The 22,449-nt window shown below is 43.4% G+C and overlaps 1 protein-coding gene across 1 annotated transcript in view; it reads right to left on the bottom strand.

Moving 5' to 3' along the window:
* SELP (selectin P) overlaps nt 1–22,449 on the bottom strand; it is a 53,936-nt gene that overhangs the window by 5,832 nt on the left and 25,655 nt on the right. Inside the window, exons 5-14 of the mRNA XM_089903138.1 lie at nt 19,974–20,081; nt 19,317–19,502; nt 18,613–18,798; nt 16,116–16,301; nt 13,311–13,496; nt 9,839–10,024; nt 3,749–3,934; nt 2,215–2,424; nt 979–1,164; nt 11–130 (exon numbers count right to left, since the gene is read on the bottom strand). Coding sequence (XP_089759264.1) covers nt 11–130; nt 979–1,164; nt 2,215–2,424; nt 3,749–3,934; nt 9,839–10,024; nt 13,311–13,496; nt 16,116–16,301; nt 18,613–18,798; nt 19,317–19,502; nt 19,974–20,081 — 1,740 coding nt within the window. The remainder of the gene's footprint in view (nt 1–10; nt 131–978; nt 1,165–2,214; nt 2,425–3,748; nt 3,935–9,838; nt 10,025–13,310; nt 13,497–16,115; nt 16,302–18,612; nt 18,799–19,316; nt 19,503–19,973; nt 20,082–22,449) is intronic.

The raw sequence follows: 22,449 nt of genomic DNA, 5'->3' as shown, positions 1-22,449 counted from the left end.
TCCTATTTACCTTTTTGTCTGCAACGCTTTCTTAGCAGAGCCAGGAGTAGCCCACCCGTCACTAAACCTGTTGTAGAAGCCACTGCTCCACCAAAATAAGTCAAGGCTTCCTGGACAGTCAATGGCCCCGCTGCAAAATAAACACATGCACGCGTGCAAGACATAAGAAGGGTATTGTGCAGAAGACCATCATTCCCCCAGGAGGTCCCCAAGAACTCTAAGACGTGAGATCAAGTAAGTCATCAAAGGTCCTGGCAGTGCTAACAACCCGGCACAGAAACATCTGGAACTCATAAACTACTGCAACAGAATGGGATGCACGCAGGGCCTGATTTTCTTCCTAATGCTTAAATATCAAACATAATTTCCAAAGGAGTCAGGGTAAGGACTCAATAAAAGGAATTAGATGATTAAATGGTAGACACAGTAAATGGAAGTTTGGATAAACAAAATAAACTGTGGGTAATTGGGGGGGGCAATTGAACACTTTTATGTGATGAAAAGTAGTTACAACAAACTGCTAGAGAAAAGAAATGAAAAAAGGGAGGGGGATGAAATAAACCTTACAAACAGATGGAGCTTAATTAAGGAAGACATATTGTATTTTTGGAGGTATATGTTAAACAAAGATCTTCTGAGATAATAAATTAGGATTCTGCACTAAATAACCTTCAGTTTAAAACATTTTGAAACTTCAAGATGTACTACACACAGATTATAAAGAAATGAGAGCATTCATTTCACAAACTGGAGCTTTGAAAAAGGAGTGGTGATTGTTTACACAGAGTCACTGAATTTGATTCCCACTGCTCTGCATGAGGTACAGAGATGCTGTCTGATTCATTGTGAAACAATTATTAAATGCAGGGGAAAACCCAGTGATGGAAAGCAACCACTGTCAGAAATACTCAGAGGAGAAACACTGATTTCATTATTTGCCATATCAAAGCGACTTCCTAACCCATATGAGAAATAAACCTTGGCACGCTGGCATGATAGCTGACCACTGGCCATTCTCTTGGCACACTGTTCTCTCTGAGCCACTAAGTAAACGACCCTCTGGGCAACGGAAGCTGCAGGTTGATCCATAGCTGAAATTTCCCCGAGGGTTGGAGCAGTTCATCACTATTGGCTCAGTAACGTGTAGCTTGGAGCATTTGACAGCTGCAGAAAAAAAGAAGGCAGGAAAAACAAACATATAGAATGAACATAAAAGAGATTATGGATTCATTTGAAACCTGGCTAGCGTTGCCATCAGATGAGGTAGAATACAAAAGATCAGAAAGGAAATGAGCTACTTTTGACATTCCCACTAGCCCTTCCAACCTCACATGTACTAAGATATCCACTCAAAGAATGATAGCCAAAGAACTAGGATGGGCACATAGTGGCAATTCAATAAATACCTGCCAGTGGATTGGTCGATCTTACCTACCGAAATACTATTTACAAAATTTTGCTTCTCAAAAATACTGTTGTCCTAAATGTCATTATTGCTACCATTGACAATAAGCTGGCATGTCAGCACGTATTTCTTAACATAACAAGTGTTCAGCATAGCTGGCCTCTGGACGATTGAAAGAGGTAGAGACTTCCATACTCATTAAACTATTTGTCAGGGAATTTCAGGCTATTCTCCTAAATTTGTGGATAGAAAACTAAATCTAACTCAAATTTAACTCAACTCAGGAAACTGAATTTAACTCAGACAAATGTTATTGAGCAACAGTGACATTTGCAAAGCACTGCGCTGTGCTTCGTAGGGAATACAGTGATGAAAGAGACACAGTGCTTCGTGCACAGGGCGATAGGTCTTCAAGAGGTATCGGTCATGATTTATCTTCTTATTTAGCTTCCAATTATGAAAATACGGAATATTTACACTGCCACATCATTAACAGAATTGTAACTTACATTTCACAATTCATATGGCTGGTCTCGTGTTCAGCGTGTGTATTGTTCTAACACATTTTGGACATTTACATATGTTTCCTCCTTTAGGTCTTTGAGTAGCAGGGCATTACCTTGTGACATAAGGAAGGGGAAAAGCTGGTATGCTTCTTGTACATTGCTTCTAATTGGGATCGGTGTGGATTTCATGGAGGAGCTGACACTTGAAGTGGTCATTGGGGTTGGATGGGATTCCGACAGGCATGTACAGTGACTAGCTTGCTGGAAGATAGCATCAGAACTGCCTGTTCCTTTTCACATTACCTCTGCATGCTGGAGCTACTGCTGTCCATTGTCCAGAAGGTCTGCATCGGAGAGCACTATCTCCCATGAGTGTGAATCCAGCTTTGCATCCAAAGTGGCAAGTGGTATTCAAACCAAAGGTTCCCAGATGATGCTGACAGGACATTGTTCCTTGCTTTGGAGTGACGAGGGATGGGCATTGCACCTCTACAGTAGGAGCTGATACTATGTCTGTTGTGAGAAAATGTTTCAATTTAGAGAGCTCCCAATTAGAAGGAGCACGACAGAGTTAAGACTGACATAGGGGGCTTCCCTGGTGGGGCAGTGGTTGAGAGTCCGCCTGCCGATGCAGGGGACATGGGTTCGTGCCCCTGTCCGGGAAGATCCCACATGCCGCGGAGCGGCTGGGCCCGTGAGCCATGGCCGCTGAGCCTGCGCGTCCGGAGCCTGTACTCCGCAACGGGAGAGGCCACAACAGTGAGAGGCCCGCGTACCGCAAAAAAAAAAAAAGACTGACATGGAATAACTGCCTTCCACTCCTTTCATAATCAGGGAGGTTCTAGCAATACCTCCTTAAGGAAGTTAAGGAAAACTATTAAAATCAGGTATGGAAAACCAGATGAGAAAAATGATCTAAAATTGTCCTTGGAGAGATGATTCTCCTGGCCAGAAGAAGAAATTGGAGGTTGTGTGTGGGGGGGGGGGGGCGTCAATGTCACTGATACTAAAAACAAAACAAAGCCAGAATAATTGGTGCAGAAATATAAGAATTCAGTAGAAAGAGAAATATGTATAGGCCAACTGCTTGCTCAGTGCTTTTTTTTTTTTTTTTTTTTTTTGCGGTACGCGGGCCTCTCACTGTTGTGGCCTCTCCCGTTGCAGAGCACAGGCTCCGGACGCGCAGGCTAAGCGTCCATGGCTCACGGAACCAGCCACTCTGCGGCATGTGGGATCCTGCCGGACCGGGGCACGAACCCGCGTCCCCTGCATCGGTAGGCTGACTCCCAAACACTGCGCCACCAGGGAAGCCCATCAGTGCTGCTTTATTGGGAGGTGGTATTGTCCTCTGGCCAAAGGTCAGCATGAAATGTGAGGCGTGGATATTGCCACTGGCTGTCACTAACTTGCCACGTGGCAGAAAGATGGCAGTTGACCCCTCTCCACTTCAGTTCCTTGGTTTGAAACACTGGACCGGTGACTACACCCCTAGTGCTCTCTCCTGGCGATGAAGCAATGGAAACCATTCAATCAACTCAACAAAGCTCTTTGAGACAAAGAGGCCACAATTACGAAAGAAAATCCGTGCTTAAGAATCGGTGTTATCTTTTATTCACAAATGTGAAAAAGTCCTGTCACTCCTTATACATTTTAAAATCCAGGCTGTGTTTCCTAGACCCCAGTAGATAACCCACTTCATGACAAGAAGTGGAGCTTTCACAATAATAATGATATCATGTGTACCTGTCATATACTAAGAGTGTATATAAGTGTTTGTTATTTTTGTTGAGGAAATTTCCAGAAGAAGAGCTGTCCCGGCAAGTGTATCCTGTTTTACCGTCACAGGTCGGTCGGGGTGCTGTCCATCTTCCAGAAGCTGTGCATTCAACATGGCTGGACCCCTCCAGCTTAAAGCCCTCGTTACAGGAGAAATGGCAGGTGGAGCCAGCAGTGAATTCTCCGTGAGTGTCAGGACAATCCAGGCTTCCCCGCTCTGGGGCAGACAGTTCTGGACACTTGATGGCTGGAGAATCAAATCAAGAATGTCACAATCTCCAAATTGATTTGGAAGCCCTGTTTTGCACCAAATTTATTCATTTTCAACAAATATTAACTACTTATTGAGCTCCCACTGTGTCAGGTGTTTTGCTAGGTAGCAGGCGTTTCACAATGAGCACAGCAGGTCATGAAGTACAAAGGGCAGGGGGAGGGACGGTGGGCTTGCAGAGAGGAGTATAGGAAGAAGTCAAGGATTTAGGCAGTCATCCTCAAGAATTCACAATTTCCTCCTCTTCTCTCTACACCTGCTGCTTTAGAGACCTCAGAGCCTCCCCCCAGCTCTCACTGTCCTATCTGTATAAATGCAGTCCAAGTTTTCACTTCTGTCCTTCCTCCTGCCTGAGGCTACTTCCGGTTAGATATCCTGCTGTCTCCACAAATTCAACACGTCTAAACCTGCAATCATCATCTTGGGTCCTAAACTACTGTTTCTTCCATTTGGATCCCCAGGCTTTTTTTTTTCTTTTTTTAACCACAGTTTCATGGCACAGGAAAGCTCAAAACCTCCTGGTGAAGCTAGGTTAGTTCCTGGGAAGTCCCTGAACTGACCTCATGTGTTCTTGCCTCTGGTTCTTGGCTCGCACTGCCCTAAATTTCTTTCAATTTTTACTGAATAAAATCCCACCCATCCTCTAGGATCCAAATGAACACAGCCTCTCTTAAGCCTCTGCTGATCACTGCATCCTGAAGTCTTCTCCTCTGAACACATCAGTTTTTTCCTTGAACTCATATGCTGTCATATCACATGTCATCTCTTCCCTCTTCTCCTGGATAGAAAGCTCCTAAAACCCAAGAACCATAAATCTTTGTGTCTCCCACAATTCACACTGCAGGATCTCAAGAGGTGGTGCTCAACCACCATATGCCAAGTGGATGTGGAATTTTTAATTTACTATTTCCCCAAAAAACTGTTTTGATAAGTTATTGCAGTTACCTATTTCTCTTAGGATCATGTCTTTCTCCTCACGAAGGTCTCTGACATAAGACTGTTATTTATCAACAAATATTGGATTATTGACAAACTGAGGGACTATTCTTTCTTTAAATCCAAGACTATCTGAAAGCAATGCCTTGGTCAGATAAGGTTCATTTTGCTTAGCTATTTTGCTTTAAAAAAAAAATCTCTTGAAGTCCTATGTAATGCCTCATGGAAAAGTGATGTATTGGCTTTTACGTATTGGCCCACGTGCTTTTTGGTGGCAGGCTATTCACTGAAGGATTGTGGATCCTTACTGCGTGAACCCATTCAAACAGCCAAAGTAACATACTGAATTTCAGTTTAGAACTCTCAAATTTTTGAGTAATTAATAAATCCATACCTCTCAGATCAATTCCATTTATCAAATATTTATTAAACATATCTCTTGGTGTAAGTCATAGACATTAAATCATTTATGAACATTTTCACTAAAATAACTTTTTCAATATCTCCAAGAATTTCATATTTAAACCCAAGAAAATACATAATGTCAATTGCATGAGAGCAGGGACCTTGTCAGCTCTTTTCAACACTGTATCCCAGGCAACAGCGCCTGGTGCAAAGTAGGGGGCCCAAAAATATTTGTCAAATGAACGAATAAGTTAGCACAATTTAACTTGGACTCATTCTAACAAGTATTTTTACACGGTGTGAAAAGAAACAAGAGGAGTTACTATTTTTAAAAATGGATTTAAGTGACCCCTAGTATACAAAGAGAATTACGACAGCATTAAATCTACTTGGAGGATATTGCTTTGGTCTCAGTCTTTTTCTGACAAGGTTATAGGTATAGCCTTTTGTAGCTAGGAAAGCCTCTAATCCTTCTTCTGTAAACATGAACCTTGTTGACTCTAAGGACTAACTTGTGTAAGGAAGCATGTTTCCCTGTCTGAGGGGCAGCTTTGGTGAGGTTCCTGGAAGCCTAGCCCAGAACGGGCAAGTGGTGGGCACTCAGCAAACATGGGCTGAATTAAATTTGTGGAGCTGTCAAGGAAGTTGTTGGAGTGAAGGGGCCTAGTGCGGATGTAGAGGAAGAGCTTTTTACTAAGGAATGACCTCTGTGGGTAACTTTAAAAAGTAGTCATATTCTTGAGCCTACTCTAAAACTTTACCAAAACCTGAGTCATTACAAGAAGAATAGAAAATGGATAAGGGTTGCTTTTATCACCATACTTAACGCTCTATATTTGTGGACTTAAAGGCCGTGCTGCCTACTGGAAAGGTCTTCATTGATATTTTTCTGTAATCCATGAAGTAGCTGTACATGATTGCCTGTGACTTCATGAATTATTGGGATCATCAGCACTCTATTATTATCTTGTGACATATTTAGTTAATTCTCTGTTTCTTTGTATTATCTCTTTTTACTTGAGTTGGATACAGTTTTGTCAAGAATTTTTTGGAAAGAAGATGTATTATAAATAATAAATTTAATTGAGTTGGCTGTTCTAAACTCAAAGTTTAAAAATAAAGGCTAGGAATCTTCATGGAGTCAGAGAAATGTTGGGGGAGTGGAGACATAAAACAGATGTGAGCGAGCCAGGCCAGAGCTTAGAGGGCACCAGTTTGCTATATTTTAGAACTTGGATGAGCAAGGATGTGGCAGAAGGGCAGAGCTAGGATTGGGATTTGAAACCAGGACCCATCCCTCCCCATCAAGGTGAGGTTGGTCATTAGCAGTTGGGTCCAGCAGCCAAACATGGTCTCCAGAGGGCCAATGACAAAGTGATTGGGAAAACAGTAATCTGTGTCAGGATAGTGGCTCAACAGGTGGTGACATGGGGGACACAGAAACCGGATATAAGCAATTCAGCACTGCTTAGGTTCAGGGAAAGGAATTCAGGTCCTTGTGGGGGGGGGCGGGCAAAGGCTGGGAGGAGACTGGAAAATACAGGCAGAGCTCAGGTCCTAGAGAGACCAGGAAACTGGCGTTCTAACTAAAAGGGAAATATCTGTGGACCTACTCAAAAAATGGAACCTCACATTGTGCTGTGAAGCAGGAGACTCAGCATTGCACCTGCCACACCACCCCTCCTTACTTGGTGGCCCTCAAGCCCCTTTGATATAGCCCAGGACTCTGAAAAACACCATGTGAAAAATCAAGGTTCAGTGCTGAAGGGTTAAAAATTCATGGACTCAGGCATATGGGAAAAGAAGAGGAACTATCGGCCTAAATCTAGAGAATACATTTAGAGAATGAGGTAGAAACAGGGACAAAAGCCAGAGCTAATGATCAGGTGCACACAGGTTTGACAATTCCAAAGCCCATAGTTGACTAAAGCTGCTGCCCCTGGTCAAGTTTGGTTCTAGACACTGGGCAGGGCTAGGCCTGAAGGGTGGTGGGCAAATGCCACCTCGTGTGGAGAAAAGGAGGTGGAAAGGAGTGAGGGGAAATGGGGGCTTCAGAGATTACAGATTTAACAACCATGTTGATTGCATATATGATTTAAACTTTAGTGAGATATTTCTTAGGGATTTTTTATTCTTTAGCTTTAAAACAGAATGTGGAAAAACAGAGCTTATGATAAATGCTCATGGAATAAACAAACGAGTGATTGAGAAATAAGTGACGAAGCCCTAATGATATCAGCCATAAATGTTCTAGATTCCTCCGGTGGCTTGTAGTATATCTTTTTAACAGCAGGTGATAGCATTTTATGTCCTTTAGTCTACAGAATTCGTGTCCAGGGAAGAGACCTCAGAGTTGTTGTTGTTGTTTTTTTACATCGTTATTGGAGTATAATTGCTTTAAAATGTTGTTTTAGTTTCTGCTGTGTAGCAAAGTGAATAAGCTCTATGTGTACATATATCCCTATACCCTCTCCCTCTTGCGTCTCCCTCCTACCCTCCCTATCCCACCCCTCTAGGTGGTCACAAAGCACCGAGCTGATCTCCCTGTGCTATGCGGCTGCTTCCCACTAGCTATCTATTTTACATTTGGTAGGGTATATATGTGCATGCCACTCTCTCACCTCATCACAGCTTCCCCTCCCCGCCGTGTCCACAAGTCCATTCTGTACGTCTGCGGCTTTATTCCTGTCCTGTCCCTAGGTTCATGAGAACCATTTTTTTTAAAGATTCCATTTATATGTGTTAGCATACGGAGACCTCAGAGTTGATCTTGTCCACTCCTCTCCTTTTGGAATCAAGAAAATCAAGGGTGTGACGTGATTTACATGGTCCATGACTCCATGGAAGAGCAATACAGGTCTTCTTTGGATATTAATCTAGTGCTCATTCCACGGGAAGGAATAAGTATTTAGCTCTTTTCACTAATAGATTTCTATCAACATATTTTCTCATTTGATCCCTCTCATTCTCTCATTTGATCACTCATTTCGGCAACTAGACAAGAGCAGTGGAAAAGAGTAAATTTACAAGTGACTGACCCGGGATTTAGAAACCTGCCACTGTGTGGCAGTGTAGTGTAGTGTTGTGGTAAAAGCTCTGGCCCTGTAATCAGGCTAGACCTGGGCTTGAATCCTAGCTCCTTACTTCCTATCTATTACATCTCTGCCAGCTATTTATCTTCCATTTCCTCATCTTTAAAACGGGGAGAGTGACAACCATGTTAAGGATAGTTGTGTGGATTGAATGCAAAAATGCATATGAAATAGCTGGTACTTATTTACACAAGCAATAAAAATTAGCTATTACTGCTGGTATAGTACACAGAAAAATAGAACAATGGCAACTTTTGAAAGTAAACATGAGCTATAAATTAATCAATGCATAAACTTCTATTTTAGAGTATACTATATACTAGGTAAGTGTCAGTCAGATGTTTCGGGGGAATCAAAGACCCTTGCCTTTGAGGATCTACTAATTCATTGTCAATAGGGCTTGAGCTTGAATAAATTTAACCAGTAAATGATAAGCTTCAATTCAACAGATACTTGTCACACACCTACTTTTTTTTCTGTCTAGTTGCTGCAGGAAATACAAAGGTGAATGCGGCACAGTTGCTGCCCTCAAGGAGCTCATAATCCATATAGAAGTTGAGCAACGAGAAACATATACAAATAGTTAAACTGTGAGATCCTTGGGGCTGGGATGAAATCACATCCATCCCTGAGTAAGCTCAGTGTCTGGGGCTTAGTAGTGCTCAGCGAAGGTGGATGTGGGAATGAATGAGTAAGAATGTAGTAGAAAAATTCTTTATAATGAAGTAAAAGTCCCAGTAACATAGCTGAACTTCATCACTTACTAATAGTGTGAATTTCAACCAGTTACATAACCTCTGAGCCTCTATTTTCTCATCTGTAAAAGAGAGACAATACTGCCTGTCCTCATTATTTTAGAATTGTAATAAACATCAAATGTCACAGTGACACTAAAACACGTTATAAAACTATGAAATGTTTAAAGTTATAAGACTATTCAGAGAAGACTTCCCTGGTGGCGCAGTGGTTAAGAATCCACGTGCCAATGTAGGGGACATGGGTTCAAGCCCTGGTCCGGGAAGATCCCACACGTCGCAGAGCAACTAAGCCCGTGCGCCACAACTACTGCCTGAGCTCTAGAGCCCGCGAGCCACAACTACTGATCCTGCGAGCCACAACTACTGAAGCCCGTGCACCTAGAGCCCATGCTCTGCAACAAGAGAAGCCACCACAGTGAGAAGCCCGCGCACCGCAACGAAGAGTAGCCCCCATTCGCCATGACTAAAGAATGCCCGTGCGCAGCAATAAAAACCCAATGCAGCAAATAAACTTATATTTAAAAAAAAGAATATTCAGAGAGAGAGAGAAAAGCTTTTGGTCTAGATTGTTATGCTTTGTGGAGAAAGCTTCCTTTAGCTTAGGAACAGGTTTACATGAATTGCTGATGATCCTTCATTCTATACGGTTACTTGAGAAGCTGTAAGAGAGGATAGACCCGTGGTCCTACCATCACACGTTGGTGGGGAATCTGTCCAGCGTCCAGATGGAGTACAGTCCAATCTTTCCGGTCCAGATAAAGAGAATCCCTCATCACAGGTGAACTGGCATGTGGTCTTATAACTGGAATCTCCAAGAGGCTGGACACAGGTCTTTGTTCCATTCTGAGGGTTTGGGAGAGGTGCGCAGGTAACGGCTGCCGTGGGCATGGCCGAGGAGGAGAGAGGAGGTTGTTTTAGAACACAGCAACTTAAATCAGTGTGTGTGTGTGTGTGTGTCCGTCCTTAACATACAGGGGCAGCATGGGGTTAGAAATGATTGTTTGAATTTCATGGTGCTTTGTCACCCGGTAGAAGTCTTGTACGTGTGAAATAGCAGCAGTTGACAGTGGATTGGTATCCTGAAATGCTCACCGCCAAAGAGCTTTAGAGGTGATTTAAAAGGGAGCTGGTTCTTTGTTGGGAAAGATAGTGACGCAGCTCATGTTAGTTGCCCCTGGACAGGAGAAGGACTGGCTGCTTCCTTGATACCTTCTTCAGAGATAGACCTAATCACCTTGCCATAAAACAATGACAAGTGATTGGAAATAGGGAAATGGAGTAAAATACTTTTTTCCCCTTCCAGAAGTTCCTTCCCCCAACCAAGTGGTGGAAAGAATCTGGGTCCAAAGCCTGCCTCTGTTACTTACTAGCAATGTATCTCTGGACAATGAGCTTTCTGAATCTCAGTTGCTTCATCTATGAAATGGGAGAAAAAACAATCCTTGCCTTGCAGGGATCCTCAGTTATACAAAATAATAAGTTAACTAAATCATAGGCAAAAAATAAATTAAAAAATATTTTAAAAATCATGACACAAAGTAGGCACATAATGTAACTGGCCATCTGCAGATGCTCTTCCCACCAGTCTCATCCTACAATGACCAGCCCCAGATGACACTACTTGTTCACCTATAAAAAACAGTAAATAAGATCTCATGGTGCTTTGCCACAGCTTATCCATGTGGAGTTTGTGGTGCTAGAGGACTTGATTTGGTTGGAGATCATGCTCTGTGACTATTGGCAAGTCACTTAACCTCTCTGAACCTCAATATGTTCACCTTTAAAATGTGGAGAATAGCATTAAATAGCTCCCAGGATTTTTACAAGGCTAAAAAGTGAAAACACTCTGTATGTAAATGTTAATGGCTGCCAAGATATCCCTCAGCCAATTAGTGAAATAAAACTCAGATTAAACGTATTGGCATTAAAAAATGAAGGCTAAGTGAACGCATGGTTTAGGGTGTTTCTTCTTCACTGTTTGGCCTGATTGGGTAGTGTATGATTTTAGACCAGAGACAGTGGTGGTGTGGATGAACCTAGGGCCATTTCCACTGATTTGAACCGCTTGAGGTCTTGAGAGCATTTTCTATTTCTCGTTCTCTCTCTTCCCTTCCTCCCTTCTCCTTTCCAGCTACATTTCACCCCCAACCCCCCAATCTCATCCCTTGGTCGGAAGACCTAGTTATTTTCTGCCACTTGAAAAGTCTTTCTGTATTCAGTGTGGGAGTGGTGGGTAAGGGAGAGCAGGCAAGTCAAGCAGCCTATAAACTGTAAGGACAAATTGGGAGGGTGTTGGTACCACGAGTCCATTTGCAGCTCTTTTGTGGCCTTGCCTTCTGATAGCTCGGGTGGGGATACAGGGGCAAGGGGGACCTTGCAAAGGGAAATTGAGAACACCCTCTCAAGAGCATTACAACAGCTTGTGAGTGCAAGCCTCGTGGTACCTTCCTGCACAGACCACATTTGGGTATTTCACTTGATGCTTGCCCGGCAACAAGAGGAGAAAGTTCAGTCAGAGTAAACAAAGAACTAAAAGCGGAAGGGAAGTGGAAGGTCACAGGAAGCCATGGTGAGTGTGAGCCTCCTTGCTGTGAAACACCCACAGGTGGGCCAGTGTGGGGCAATGAACTGCAATCTGTGCCCTGAACAGCCCAGGGTTGTTCCGAAGGGTGCTAAGCATTGTGACACCCTCCTCAGGGACTCCAAGTTCTTCCCCAAAGCTGTGTGGACTTTGTAGCATATTCAGCCTTCAGTGTAGCCCAGGTGACAGCTGAAGAGCCAAGGCCACAAGCCTCACCTTGGTCTCTGCAGACCCAGCTCAGAAGGCGTGCCCATCCCTAGCCCCTGTGGCTTGCCATGCTCTCTTGTGCCTGGGGCTAAAGGACATGCAGTTCTATTGAGTTGGTCAGCCCCTTCGTTCGTTCGTTCGTTCATTTACTCACTGTTGACCTAACTTAACAGTAGTGTGTACGTGTGTGTGCATGTGTGTGCTTGTGTGTGATCTGAATAGCAAGTGGTTTCCTTTTTATTAAAAACGTGTTTCTGCCTGCTTTCACTCCTGTTGGAAGTGGGTACGAAGTGAAAAGCAAAGGCGAACAATGCAGAATTGGCTGGTATTTTACCTACCTAATTTTATTATTAAAATTGTATATATATGCATCATAAAAATACTAATCACATGGAGGAAAAAGTGGGAAAATATTGGAAGAATTCATACCAGAAGGGAGAAACATAACCAGTGTCTGTTTTAGGGTTGGGTATTTGGGGGAGGTATTTAAGAGGATTTTTTTGTTTCTCTATTTCCTTATTTTTCTGTAGCTTTTATAAATAAAAATGTTATTTTTTTACAAGCAGTACTTGCCATAAATGTAAGTAAATAATTGGATACACGGGGTAGAAAAAGGAATGGGGAGTATAAAAAGCGTACATCTGTCCTTCAGTTCCTAAACACAGATGATTAAAACCAGTTCTATTCCACACAGTAACTGCCTTTACTTTATATCAAGTGTAATGCAGACAAATATGCTTATGCTGAATATATATATACTTTGTTTCTTCTGAGAATCCTGTTGACCTTGCATGTACAGATTAGTTTCTTCCTCTTTTCATCAGTCTTCACTTTATCCTAAGTGGATTTCTCCAGTCTTAACACAGATCTTGGAGGATGTTTGCAGCCAGGCACCTGTAAATTCTGCCCCTCCCATTCCACTATTAAAGCCGGGAGCTACCCCCCATTCCACCATTGTACTCCGTGGTTCCTAGGAGCAAAGAGCCAGATCAGTCTTGGAACAGCCATCCTGAGGCTAGCTCTTCCCTCTGGCCTTCTTTCCAGATACTATCTTCAGCCAAGTGAGAACAGTCCACCTGGTTCATAATAGGAGCATTTATGTCCTGGGAAAGGCCCCAGGACAGAGCTGGAACCAGGCCACCACCACACCCCCCTGCCACCTTCCTGTTGTCAGACATCCTGTCGCTTGTGGTACCTGCCTAGCCCCTGAAGGCATTTGCATTTTGGATCCCTGGGTTACGTGATGACAGTGTTTATTCATTTTCCAGTCCATGTCAAGTTTCTGTCCCCTAAACAGTTACCGCCTTTAAAATACAGCTTTTTAAAATAAGCCTACAGTTTATTTCCAAGACACTGGAAAGAATTCATTTTACCTTGGCATTCTGGAAAAGGAGCATTCCAGTTCCCCGTATCCAAGCATTGCAACACACTTGCTCCCACCAGGAGAAAGCCCTCATCACAGGTGAAGCTGCAGGTCGACTGGTACCTAAAGGCACCAAAGGGATGGGAGCAGTCCACCTGGGCCTTGTTTGAGGCTGGAAGATACTGGCACTGCAACGCTAAGGAGTGAGGAAGTGAGAAAGTAAGGGAGTGAGGAAAGTAATAAACAAGTACTCATTGATTTCCACCCCTTAACTCTTTCTAGTGCCAACAAGAGGGATTTCTGAATTGGGCATGTTTAACCTGGAGGACGAGAAAAGTGTCATATAATCCCAATGCCACATGAAGGACTTTAGGAGGAAATGTTGAGCCATCGTTAAGCATTTGGCAATATGTATTCATAGTTTTAAAAATATCGTACTTTTGGACCCAAGAATCTATGCTAAGTATGTAACAAGATGCATATCAAAAATCAGTTCAGAGAATTTTTATCATGATATTATTTGTGAGAGCAAAATATCGAAAATGAACATAAATGCCACTAATTAGAGGCCAAAAATTAACTATCGTGGATCCATGAAAGGAATATGATATATTTCACCTTGGAAAGATATGGGAGGTGTCTCAATGCACAATGTCAAGTGAAAAAGCAGGATAAAAATTATATACACGCCATGATCTCAATCATATAATGCAGATGGCCATAAATGGAGAGAACACACGTATTCTATATATATTAAGTCTTTTCTCATTTTTAAAAGGGGAGCAATAGTTTTAACTACCTCATGGAGTTCGACTAAAATGCTCAATAAATATTATCTATCATTATTATTATTACTAATAGTAGTAGTAGCAGCAGCAGCAGTAGCAGTAATAGTCTTAAAATCATTATAGCTATGCATCCGATGCAGACCTTGAATGTCAGAGTGGAAAACGCTAGGAAGGCCTACCAGGGGAGTTATTGAAACCACATATCTAGATGCTTAAAAGAACAGCCAATTCTCTCTTTTGGGTGATTAGACATTTACCTGACTGGAGACAAGAATGTCTCCAGTGACCCCTAAAGACCCTCTCCTTTTAAGCATGTCAAAGGGCTCTCTGTGTCTTTGTCTCTCAGACAATACCTTCCCAGTACATCCCATTCCCCTCGCTAAGCGTCACCATCACGTCGTATGATGATCTATTCCTCTACTGCCGCACTTTTTTTTCAATTTTTTAACTGTAGTAAAATACACATAGCATAAAACTTATCTTTTACCACTTAACCATTTCTAAGTGTACATTCCGGTGGGATTAAGTACATTCATATTTTTGTGCAACTATCACCACCATCCATCTTCAGAACATCTAACAGCAGCTACCTATTCCTCCTCTAGGCCCCAGCAGCAACCATTCCACTTTCTGTCTCAGTGATTCTGACTACTCTAAGTACCTCCTATATGTGGAATCATTCAGTACGTGTCTTTTCGTGATTGGCTTACTACACTCAGCATAAGGTCCTTGAGATTCATCCATGTTGTAGCATATGTCAGAATTTCCTTCCTTTTTAAGGTTGAATAATATTCCATTGTATGTATGTATATACCACGTTTTTCTTATCCATTCATCTATGATGGACACTTGGGTTGCTTCCACATTTTAACTGTTATGAATAATGCTGCTATGAACATGGGTGTATACATCTCTCTTCAAGACACTACTTTCAAACCACTGCCTCATTTTAAAATCAGGTATACTTAGACCCAGGGTTCACATAAATTGCTTGGGATCTCACATGAAATGCCAATATTTTCATTCCTGGGACATAAATTCTGTGTGGGGTACCTCTTGTAAAAAAAAAAACAAACCTCGTGATTTCCCTATATCTCAGTTCTTCAAGAGCAAAATATTGAGAACATGAACTATTTAAAGGAGATCACTTTGTAAAATCAGATCAGAGACATATGATTTACAAGGTAATGTTATGATCATTATTTTACCTACATTTGTAAAGCTCATAGCAGTTTTTTAGATAAATTTATTATTTTATTTTATTTATTTTTGGCTGCATTGGGTCTTCGTTGCTGTGCGCAGGCTTTCTTTAGTTGCAACGAGCGGGGGCTACTCTTCGTTGTGGAGCATGGGCTCTAGGCGCCCAGGCTTCAGTAGTTGTGGTGTGCGGGCTCAGTAGTTGTGGCTTGTGGGCTCTAGAGCGCAGGCTCAGTAGTTGTGGCTCACAGATTTAGTTACTCTGTGGCATGTGGGATCTTCCCGGACCAGAAATGGAACCTGTGTCCCCTGCATTGGCAGATGGACTCTTAACCACTGTGCCACAAGGGAAGTCTCTCATAGCATTTTTAAGCTTGCATTTACACACACTAATCCACAACCACTAGTGAGGCGGGTAAGGGAGATAATAGTACTCTTATTTTGCAGGTGACACTGAGTTTTAGAGAGACCAAATGCTTGTTGCCAGGAAATGACAGAACTGGACTAAATGTCTTGTCATTATCCTTCCACTGTTCCATGCTGTTCCTCATGCATAATTCTTTCCTCCCAGCGCCCCCTCCTTCCTGCCAACTCACGACATCCATGTCAGTCCATGCAGCCCTCGCCTTGCGTTTCAGGATACTGTAATGAACACATGCCTAAGACCGCCCTCACTCACCACTTCATCCCGAGTGGCCACACAAAGGGCCTGGCACATAATAGAGTCTTAGTGAATGTTAGAATAATAAATGAATGACAGAACTAAATGCACACGCTGATGCCTTTAATAAGCTGAGAGGCAGGGAAGCAACGTTATGCTATCACAGTACCTTGACAGACTGGGGCTGGCGCTGTCCACTGTCCCAGATCAGCACATCGAACTGTGTCAGCTCCTCTCAGTGTGAAACCCTTAGCACAATGAAAGCTACAGTTGCTGTTGTACTGAAATGCTCTCGAAGACAGGGAGCAATCCATGCTTCCGTGGACAGGACTCTCCAGAGGCTCACAGGCAATGGCTAAACGGAAAAAGTGATTGTCTGATACTGGGCAGTAGAAGGGCTCAATTCTTTCTCAGAAGAGCCCCTTGAGAGATGCTCCATCTTTTCGACCCACACTGTCAGTACATGCAGAACCCTAAATCCTCCTTTTTCAAAAAGAGGTATCTGCCGGGAACACCTTGCCATGCCTCTGTTTACCTGGATCACTCACCTGCCCTTCAAGTCTCAGCTTAGACTTCACTTTCCTTAAGAAGCCTTCCCTGCCCACCCCAGCTTGGGCTAGAAGCTCTTCCAGTGTGCTCCCACAGCCCCTGTTCTTGAGCTGTTCATGCATTATTGTAATTCTGCCCCTCCCCTTAGACGGCAATCTCCTTGAGGCTGGTGTCATTCATCCAGAGTTGTATTCCCAGAGCCTGGAAGTGTTTCGGACATTGAAGGTGCTCTTTAGATATTTATTGGCAATATTTGTGAAATTGGATCTGGAAGGAGGAGATATAGAACGGACTGGACTTTTAAGGAAAAAGCTGGAACAACCTACCTTATTGTTGGCACTCTAATACCGAGCCCTATAAAATGATCCTGAAAGAGCCTTGTCTCTTGAACACAGGATGTTATCCTAAACAGACTTCAATTGCCAAGTGAGTGCAGCCCAAGGTCAGTTCCTGAGCACAATTAAGCCCCGAGTGACCTCAGTTCTGATAAAGACTGGCTTCCTCCTGCTTTTCCTTGACAAAGCATGTCATCTCCAGGATACTTCTGGAGTTTATCAGAGTATAAAGATTACCTGTACACTGTGACCTTAGACCTCTGTTTTTTACAGAATCGGGGCATTTAAGAACCAAAGACCCTCTAGTGTTTCTCTCTTACTTGGCAGATGAGAAAAGTGAGGTTCAGAAATTTTAAATGACATCCCTAAGGTCTTATATGTAGACAGTAGTAGAGCTGGGTTTATAATCCAGGTCTCCCGGAAATTCCCTAATCCAACATTTAATTTCCCCCATATCCTAGTCCCCATTTTTGCTTTATAAGATGAAGGTGTGAGGCAATTACACAGAATTCAGTTTTGTGGTATTAGCTAACTGCCTAGAATTGTGTCATAACCTCTTTTTCAATGCAGTGTTCCTTTGATCCTTTGTCAAAGGCTACCACTGAGGGCTATGATGAGCAATCTCTCTCTGTGTCCTAACAGCTACTCTTCTGACTCCATCTGAAGTATAGGAAGGACACTGACCCACAGCTTCTATACACCAATGAGGCAGGGAGGGAAAAAAGAGGCAGAAACAAAGGCTCTCTGCGAGGTACATTATACAAGCTATTTAATTGTATACTTTTTATATACTTCATCATCATTGAAGCTCCTTGCAATCCGTAGCTCATTTCATGGAGGAGAAAACCATGCCTCCCGGACGCTGAACAACCTGTTTCAGTGCCAGAGCCTGGAGGAGGTCATCCTGATGTTAAGAACCCTTGATCTTTCCACCGTGCTGTGACTCCTTCCCGGTGCACTGGGGGCTGCTAATGAAAAATCCTACCCTTGAAGGTTGGCAAGGGTGCAGTCCCCCAGCCAGGGCCAGTGCAACAGAGTGTGTCCCAGCCCCTCACGCGATGGTCAGGTTCACATTCAAATTTGTAGCTGGAGCCATTGCAAAGGCAGTGAGGGGATGGACACAGTCCAGGGTTCCTTTGCTAGGGGCTTCCGGGAGCTGACACTGCGTAGCTGGAGAGAACAACCAAGGACAGAGAGAAAGGTACTAAGGAAGGAGAAAAACCATGCCCACAGCTAGAGAGCAATGGTGAATCCATCTCTGGAAATCCAGGTGGCGCTGGGAATCTGTAAGGTTCAGGAGACCCTAGTGATGTTTGTCCAGACTTGTATGTAGTACCAGCCTTCAGGGGGGCCTAAATCTCTTTAAAATAAAAGACTCCTTCAAGCTTTTTCTAATGTCCTTTATTCCCTTTATTGCTATAAAACTGTCCTGGTATTTCTTCTAGTGTCTACTTACAGATGTAGATGCTATCCTTTCCCTCTTACGTGAAATTTATGAATGAGGTCGTTCTGAAATTGCTTGAGGGCAGTGAGTTTTGGGGAAAGGAGGACTTTTAAATTTTGTTTAAAATAAGTAGTAAAATCAGCCTCTTTTTTTTTTTCTAGAGCCTGACACTCTTTTCCTATCCCAGATGAACACAATCTAGCTGAGTGGTAGGTCAAAGGAGAGTCAAGTTGTGGTGATTCAGGCCAGTTTCTCCATAAGCTAGCCAGTTTCATCTGTGCTCCCATCAAGAACCAGGTGCAGTGGACATTATACATCCCCAACTGCCTGAAACTCACCTTGACACACTGGAGCTGGGGCTGTCCACACCCCCGAGGCTGTGCACTGCACCACCTCTGGCCCAACTAATGCAAATCCCTCTTCGCAACTGAAGCTGCAGCTGGACTGGTGCTGGAATGCTTTTGCAGAATGGAGACAGGTCATGCTTCCTTGCTCAGGAGACGTCAGGGGTGGGCACTGGACAGCTAAAAACAACCACAGAATAATGGCATGAGACCTTAGATTATGCCTAGCACCTTGGAAGCTTTGAGATGCTGCAACAGCTGTCTGCATCTTCCCAAAGTGTCAGGCAGGTGATGAACTTTGGTGGTTAAATGGTACTTTCAATAGCTGTTTGGAAAGATCCAAGCATCCTTTTGTTGTTTACTTTTTAAAGAAGCAAGGTAAAATGATCAAATTAACAATACCCAACCCCTAAATCATTACTGTACTCTGTTCACTTTGCAATTAACAAAGGGAGAAGGACCCTTTTGTATTGCTTTTGCCTGAGAATCAAGAGCTAAACTGACTACCTCACTCCACAGATACAAAATCATGAAAATTAAAATTAGTGTTACTCTGGTTGATGGGTAATAGTCGTCAGCAGAATTTCCCATCTAACGTAGATCCCCATCCTTTCCCTTGTCTTTTAAATGGGGGAAGCTTGTTCTCCCCTCTGAAATTCTAGTTGTGAGTGAAGATGGAAAGAACTGGGTCTACATACCTACACACTGTGGAGGCGTATTCGTCCAGATTCCAGAAGCCAAACATTCCAGCTCACTGGGTCCATTCAGCGTGTACCCTTCAGTGCAGTGGAAGCTGCACTGTGTGTTGAAAGGGAAGCTTCCCAGAGGGTGACTGCAGTTCATGAGCATGTGTTGAGGGAGGTCAAATTCGCTACACTCTGTGACTGTGGGGACGAAATATTGATTTCTTTCTTTGCGGGTGGAAAGACAATGTCAGGTTTGCTAAAAGCTGAGCTGTTTGTATAACCCACCCAAACGCATCTCCCTGGACTTCTAACCCAACCCGTTCATCTTTAGCTTTGTATTGGTTGCATCTTGGGAAATAATCATTCTTTCACTGGTTTTTATTCCCAACAAGCAAAATTAGCCTGAAAGAGTTCTCTTTGTTTTACTGCCTTTTCATTTCCCTTTTACCTTTTGAGATCTGGGGAGGAAATGCTCTCTCTAAGAATAAAGTGTTTTAACACAGAGTGTGTGTCTCTGACAACTTGAGTGAGGCAGACTGACAGATGGTAGAGAGAGGCCCTAGGACTAGCCTTTACTCACTGGAGCAACTCCAACATGATTTTCTCCCTGGCATCGCCTCTAGCACAAGACCAAGGACCACAATACTATCAACAAAATAGTGGCCTCACCATATTCACATTCTGGTCCATAGAATCCAGGGTAACAGGAGCAGGTGTAGTTTCCGATGGTCTCAATGCACTCTCCTTGCTTGCTGCAGGACATATCCTGGCAGGAGGCTGTGTGGATACAGAAGGGTCAGAATCATGGGCATTCCCAGGAGGTGTGAAGAAAAGCTGGACTCTTATTCCAAGTCACAGACTTGGTCCCACTTGGGTAAGCTTGATCTAGCCAGACAACAGAAAAACCACAGCATCCCATGGAGAGCCAGCTTGTTCCCTGTGAAGGACACTGTCGGAGCCTGCTGGAGCATTCCCTGGCTTCTATTTGAGGCTGCATTTCGTGTTGCCTGAAGAGGGGTTGCCATGTGCGGACACAGAGGGACAAATAGAGCCACCAATACCTGTGTAGACAGTGAAACTCCTCTGTGTGGTACAAAATAGTTGTGGCTTTTAACTAAGAGCGTTCATAGAGTTGTATTATTATGGAAACTCCTATGACAGATATCACAGCATGGAGGTTAGGAACCAGGGGTGGCAGGGGTCATGCATACATAGTCAGAATCCACGCTCCACTCCCTAATATTATGTGGCGTCAGGCAAGTTACTTCTTTGAGCCCAACCTGCCCACTGTTAGGGCCAAAGCTCTTCCATCTTTGGTCTAAGTCTATGCCCGACACCACATGGCGGAGGAGCAGAGGACCTGAATGAGATGTTTAAGACCTACTCATGGTCAAGGACAAATGACCTTATGGGGAGCTGTGTCACAAGTCTAAATATGCCAGATTTAGATGGTACAGAGATGACTGACCTGCCAGGCCCTCCTCACTAAGTCTATGCCACTTGGGTGACAGCACAGAGAAGGGGCAGAGTTTCTTTCCTGTAAGAGACTTGTTGAGGGTGTATGCACTATGCCCTTGGTGGTAGATTAGTATTAGAATTGATACCATGAAAGCACTGAGAGTGTTTTCATTGATGAGGTCATAGCTGGGAGCAAGGTCTGTGGCTGGACTCTTTTCTAGTGGTGTTTCCTAAGCCCAGCCAACGATTGGTCTACATTGGGGTCTATCACAAGAGGAAATCCATATGTCACATAGCAGATTGTGCTATTTGGTCTCTATATTCCCTCTTAACCCTGAGATGCTGTAGCTCTGTAAGCCATGCAGTGTCCTACAGCAGGAAGTTCCAATGGCAGCCAGTGAGTTTGGTTAAGCTGCACTGAACCACTGGGAGGGGTTCCAGGTAAAGAGAAGATGCAGGAAGCAACAGGAGTTCCTAAATAGAAGTTCGGTCCATGTCTTCCACCCTATTCACCTTGACCCACCAGTGCCTTACAGTAATACCTGCCTGCCCTATGCTCTCAGAGCATAAAAATTTTGTTCTAACTGTAGCTTCCTCAGGGTCTCAGAACTCTAGGAATGGCAAAACAGCCAATGTTCTGCATTCTATTCCATTTCAGGGTTTCCAGGCAGGTTAATAACTTATCTATTTCTTGGATCTCCAGGAAGGAACATAATGGTGATTCAATGAATCAATCTTTTTTTTGTTTTCCTTGACACCTTGTTCTGAGATCTAAGAAATCCTGACATTAGGGAATTATTCCAGCTTGGTTTTTTTGTTGCAGTGTAGTGTACCTATCTATTTCTCATCTATCTCCCACAGAGGACTGATGGTTCCCTACATTCTTTACATCTTGGATGGCAAAATGGCAATCAATGCCTAGAGTATCGTATTAGTGGAGGTGGAAGCCAACTGCGTTCGGGTGAAATTGTACCAATTAGTGATGCCTGCCATTGTTGCAGGCTAGAGGAGTGGCCTTGTTCATTATCATTCATGCCAGTAATTTGCAATCTCGTTTCTTCCTTGCAAGCTTTATTGAGGAAGACTGTCTTGCAGAAATGGAGGCTGAAGTTTGAGTGGGGAGGGGAAGCAGTGGCATATTGGAACATCTCGTGGCAGCCAAGATAATCTGATCAGGACAGTTGTAGGGAGGCATAGCCCAGGAAGGGTAGGGAGCTGACTGAGAGAGCAGTAGGATGAGCTAACACTCTCGTAATGTCCACCCTGGCCTATAAAGGACAGGTCATTATTTTATTTATTAAATATAATAATAAGTTATTTGTAAAACGAGATCTGACTACATGACAATGCGTGTATGGATATGCTTCCCCTCAGCTAGGAGGCTGTATGAGGAGAGGGAGAAAGTACAGGGAATACTCTATACTCTGTATTCTGTTCCATTATTGTTGAGGGCTTCTGAGGGGAGGTGTTTATAATCTAACAAATTTAGAACATACATAGCAGAGTGTGGCATCTGTAAGATGATTTATTGAAGAAGAAGCTTCAGAGTATTCAGGACTCTCTTGCCCAGGGCAGTCCATACTCTCCCTAGCTACAGTGTTTGTATGCTACCCAGGGCAAGGTGGGCTCCTCTGGATGGGAAGCCACATCAGAAAGATGGAATCAGTTCTGGCACGAGGCGCATGAC

Source organism: Delphinapterus leucas, chromosome 1 (assembly GCF_059928025.1).
Source record: "Delphinapterus leucas isolate spDelLeu-1000000601 "Yukka" chromosome 1, BTC_Dleu_Yukka2, whole genome shotgun sequence".
Classification (NCBI taxonomy): domain Eukaryota; kingdom Metazoa; phylum Chordata; class Mammalia; order Artiodactyla; family Monodontidae; genus Delphinapterus; species Delphinapterus leucas.
This window is presented reverse-complemented; position numbering and strand designations above follow the sequence as displayed.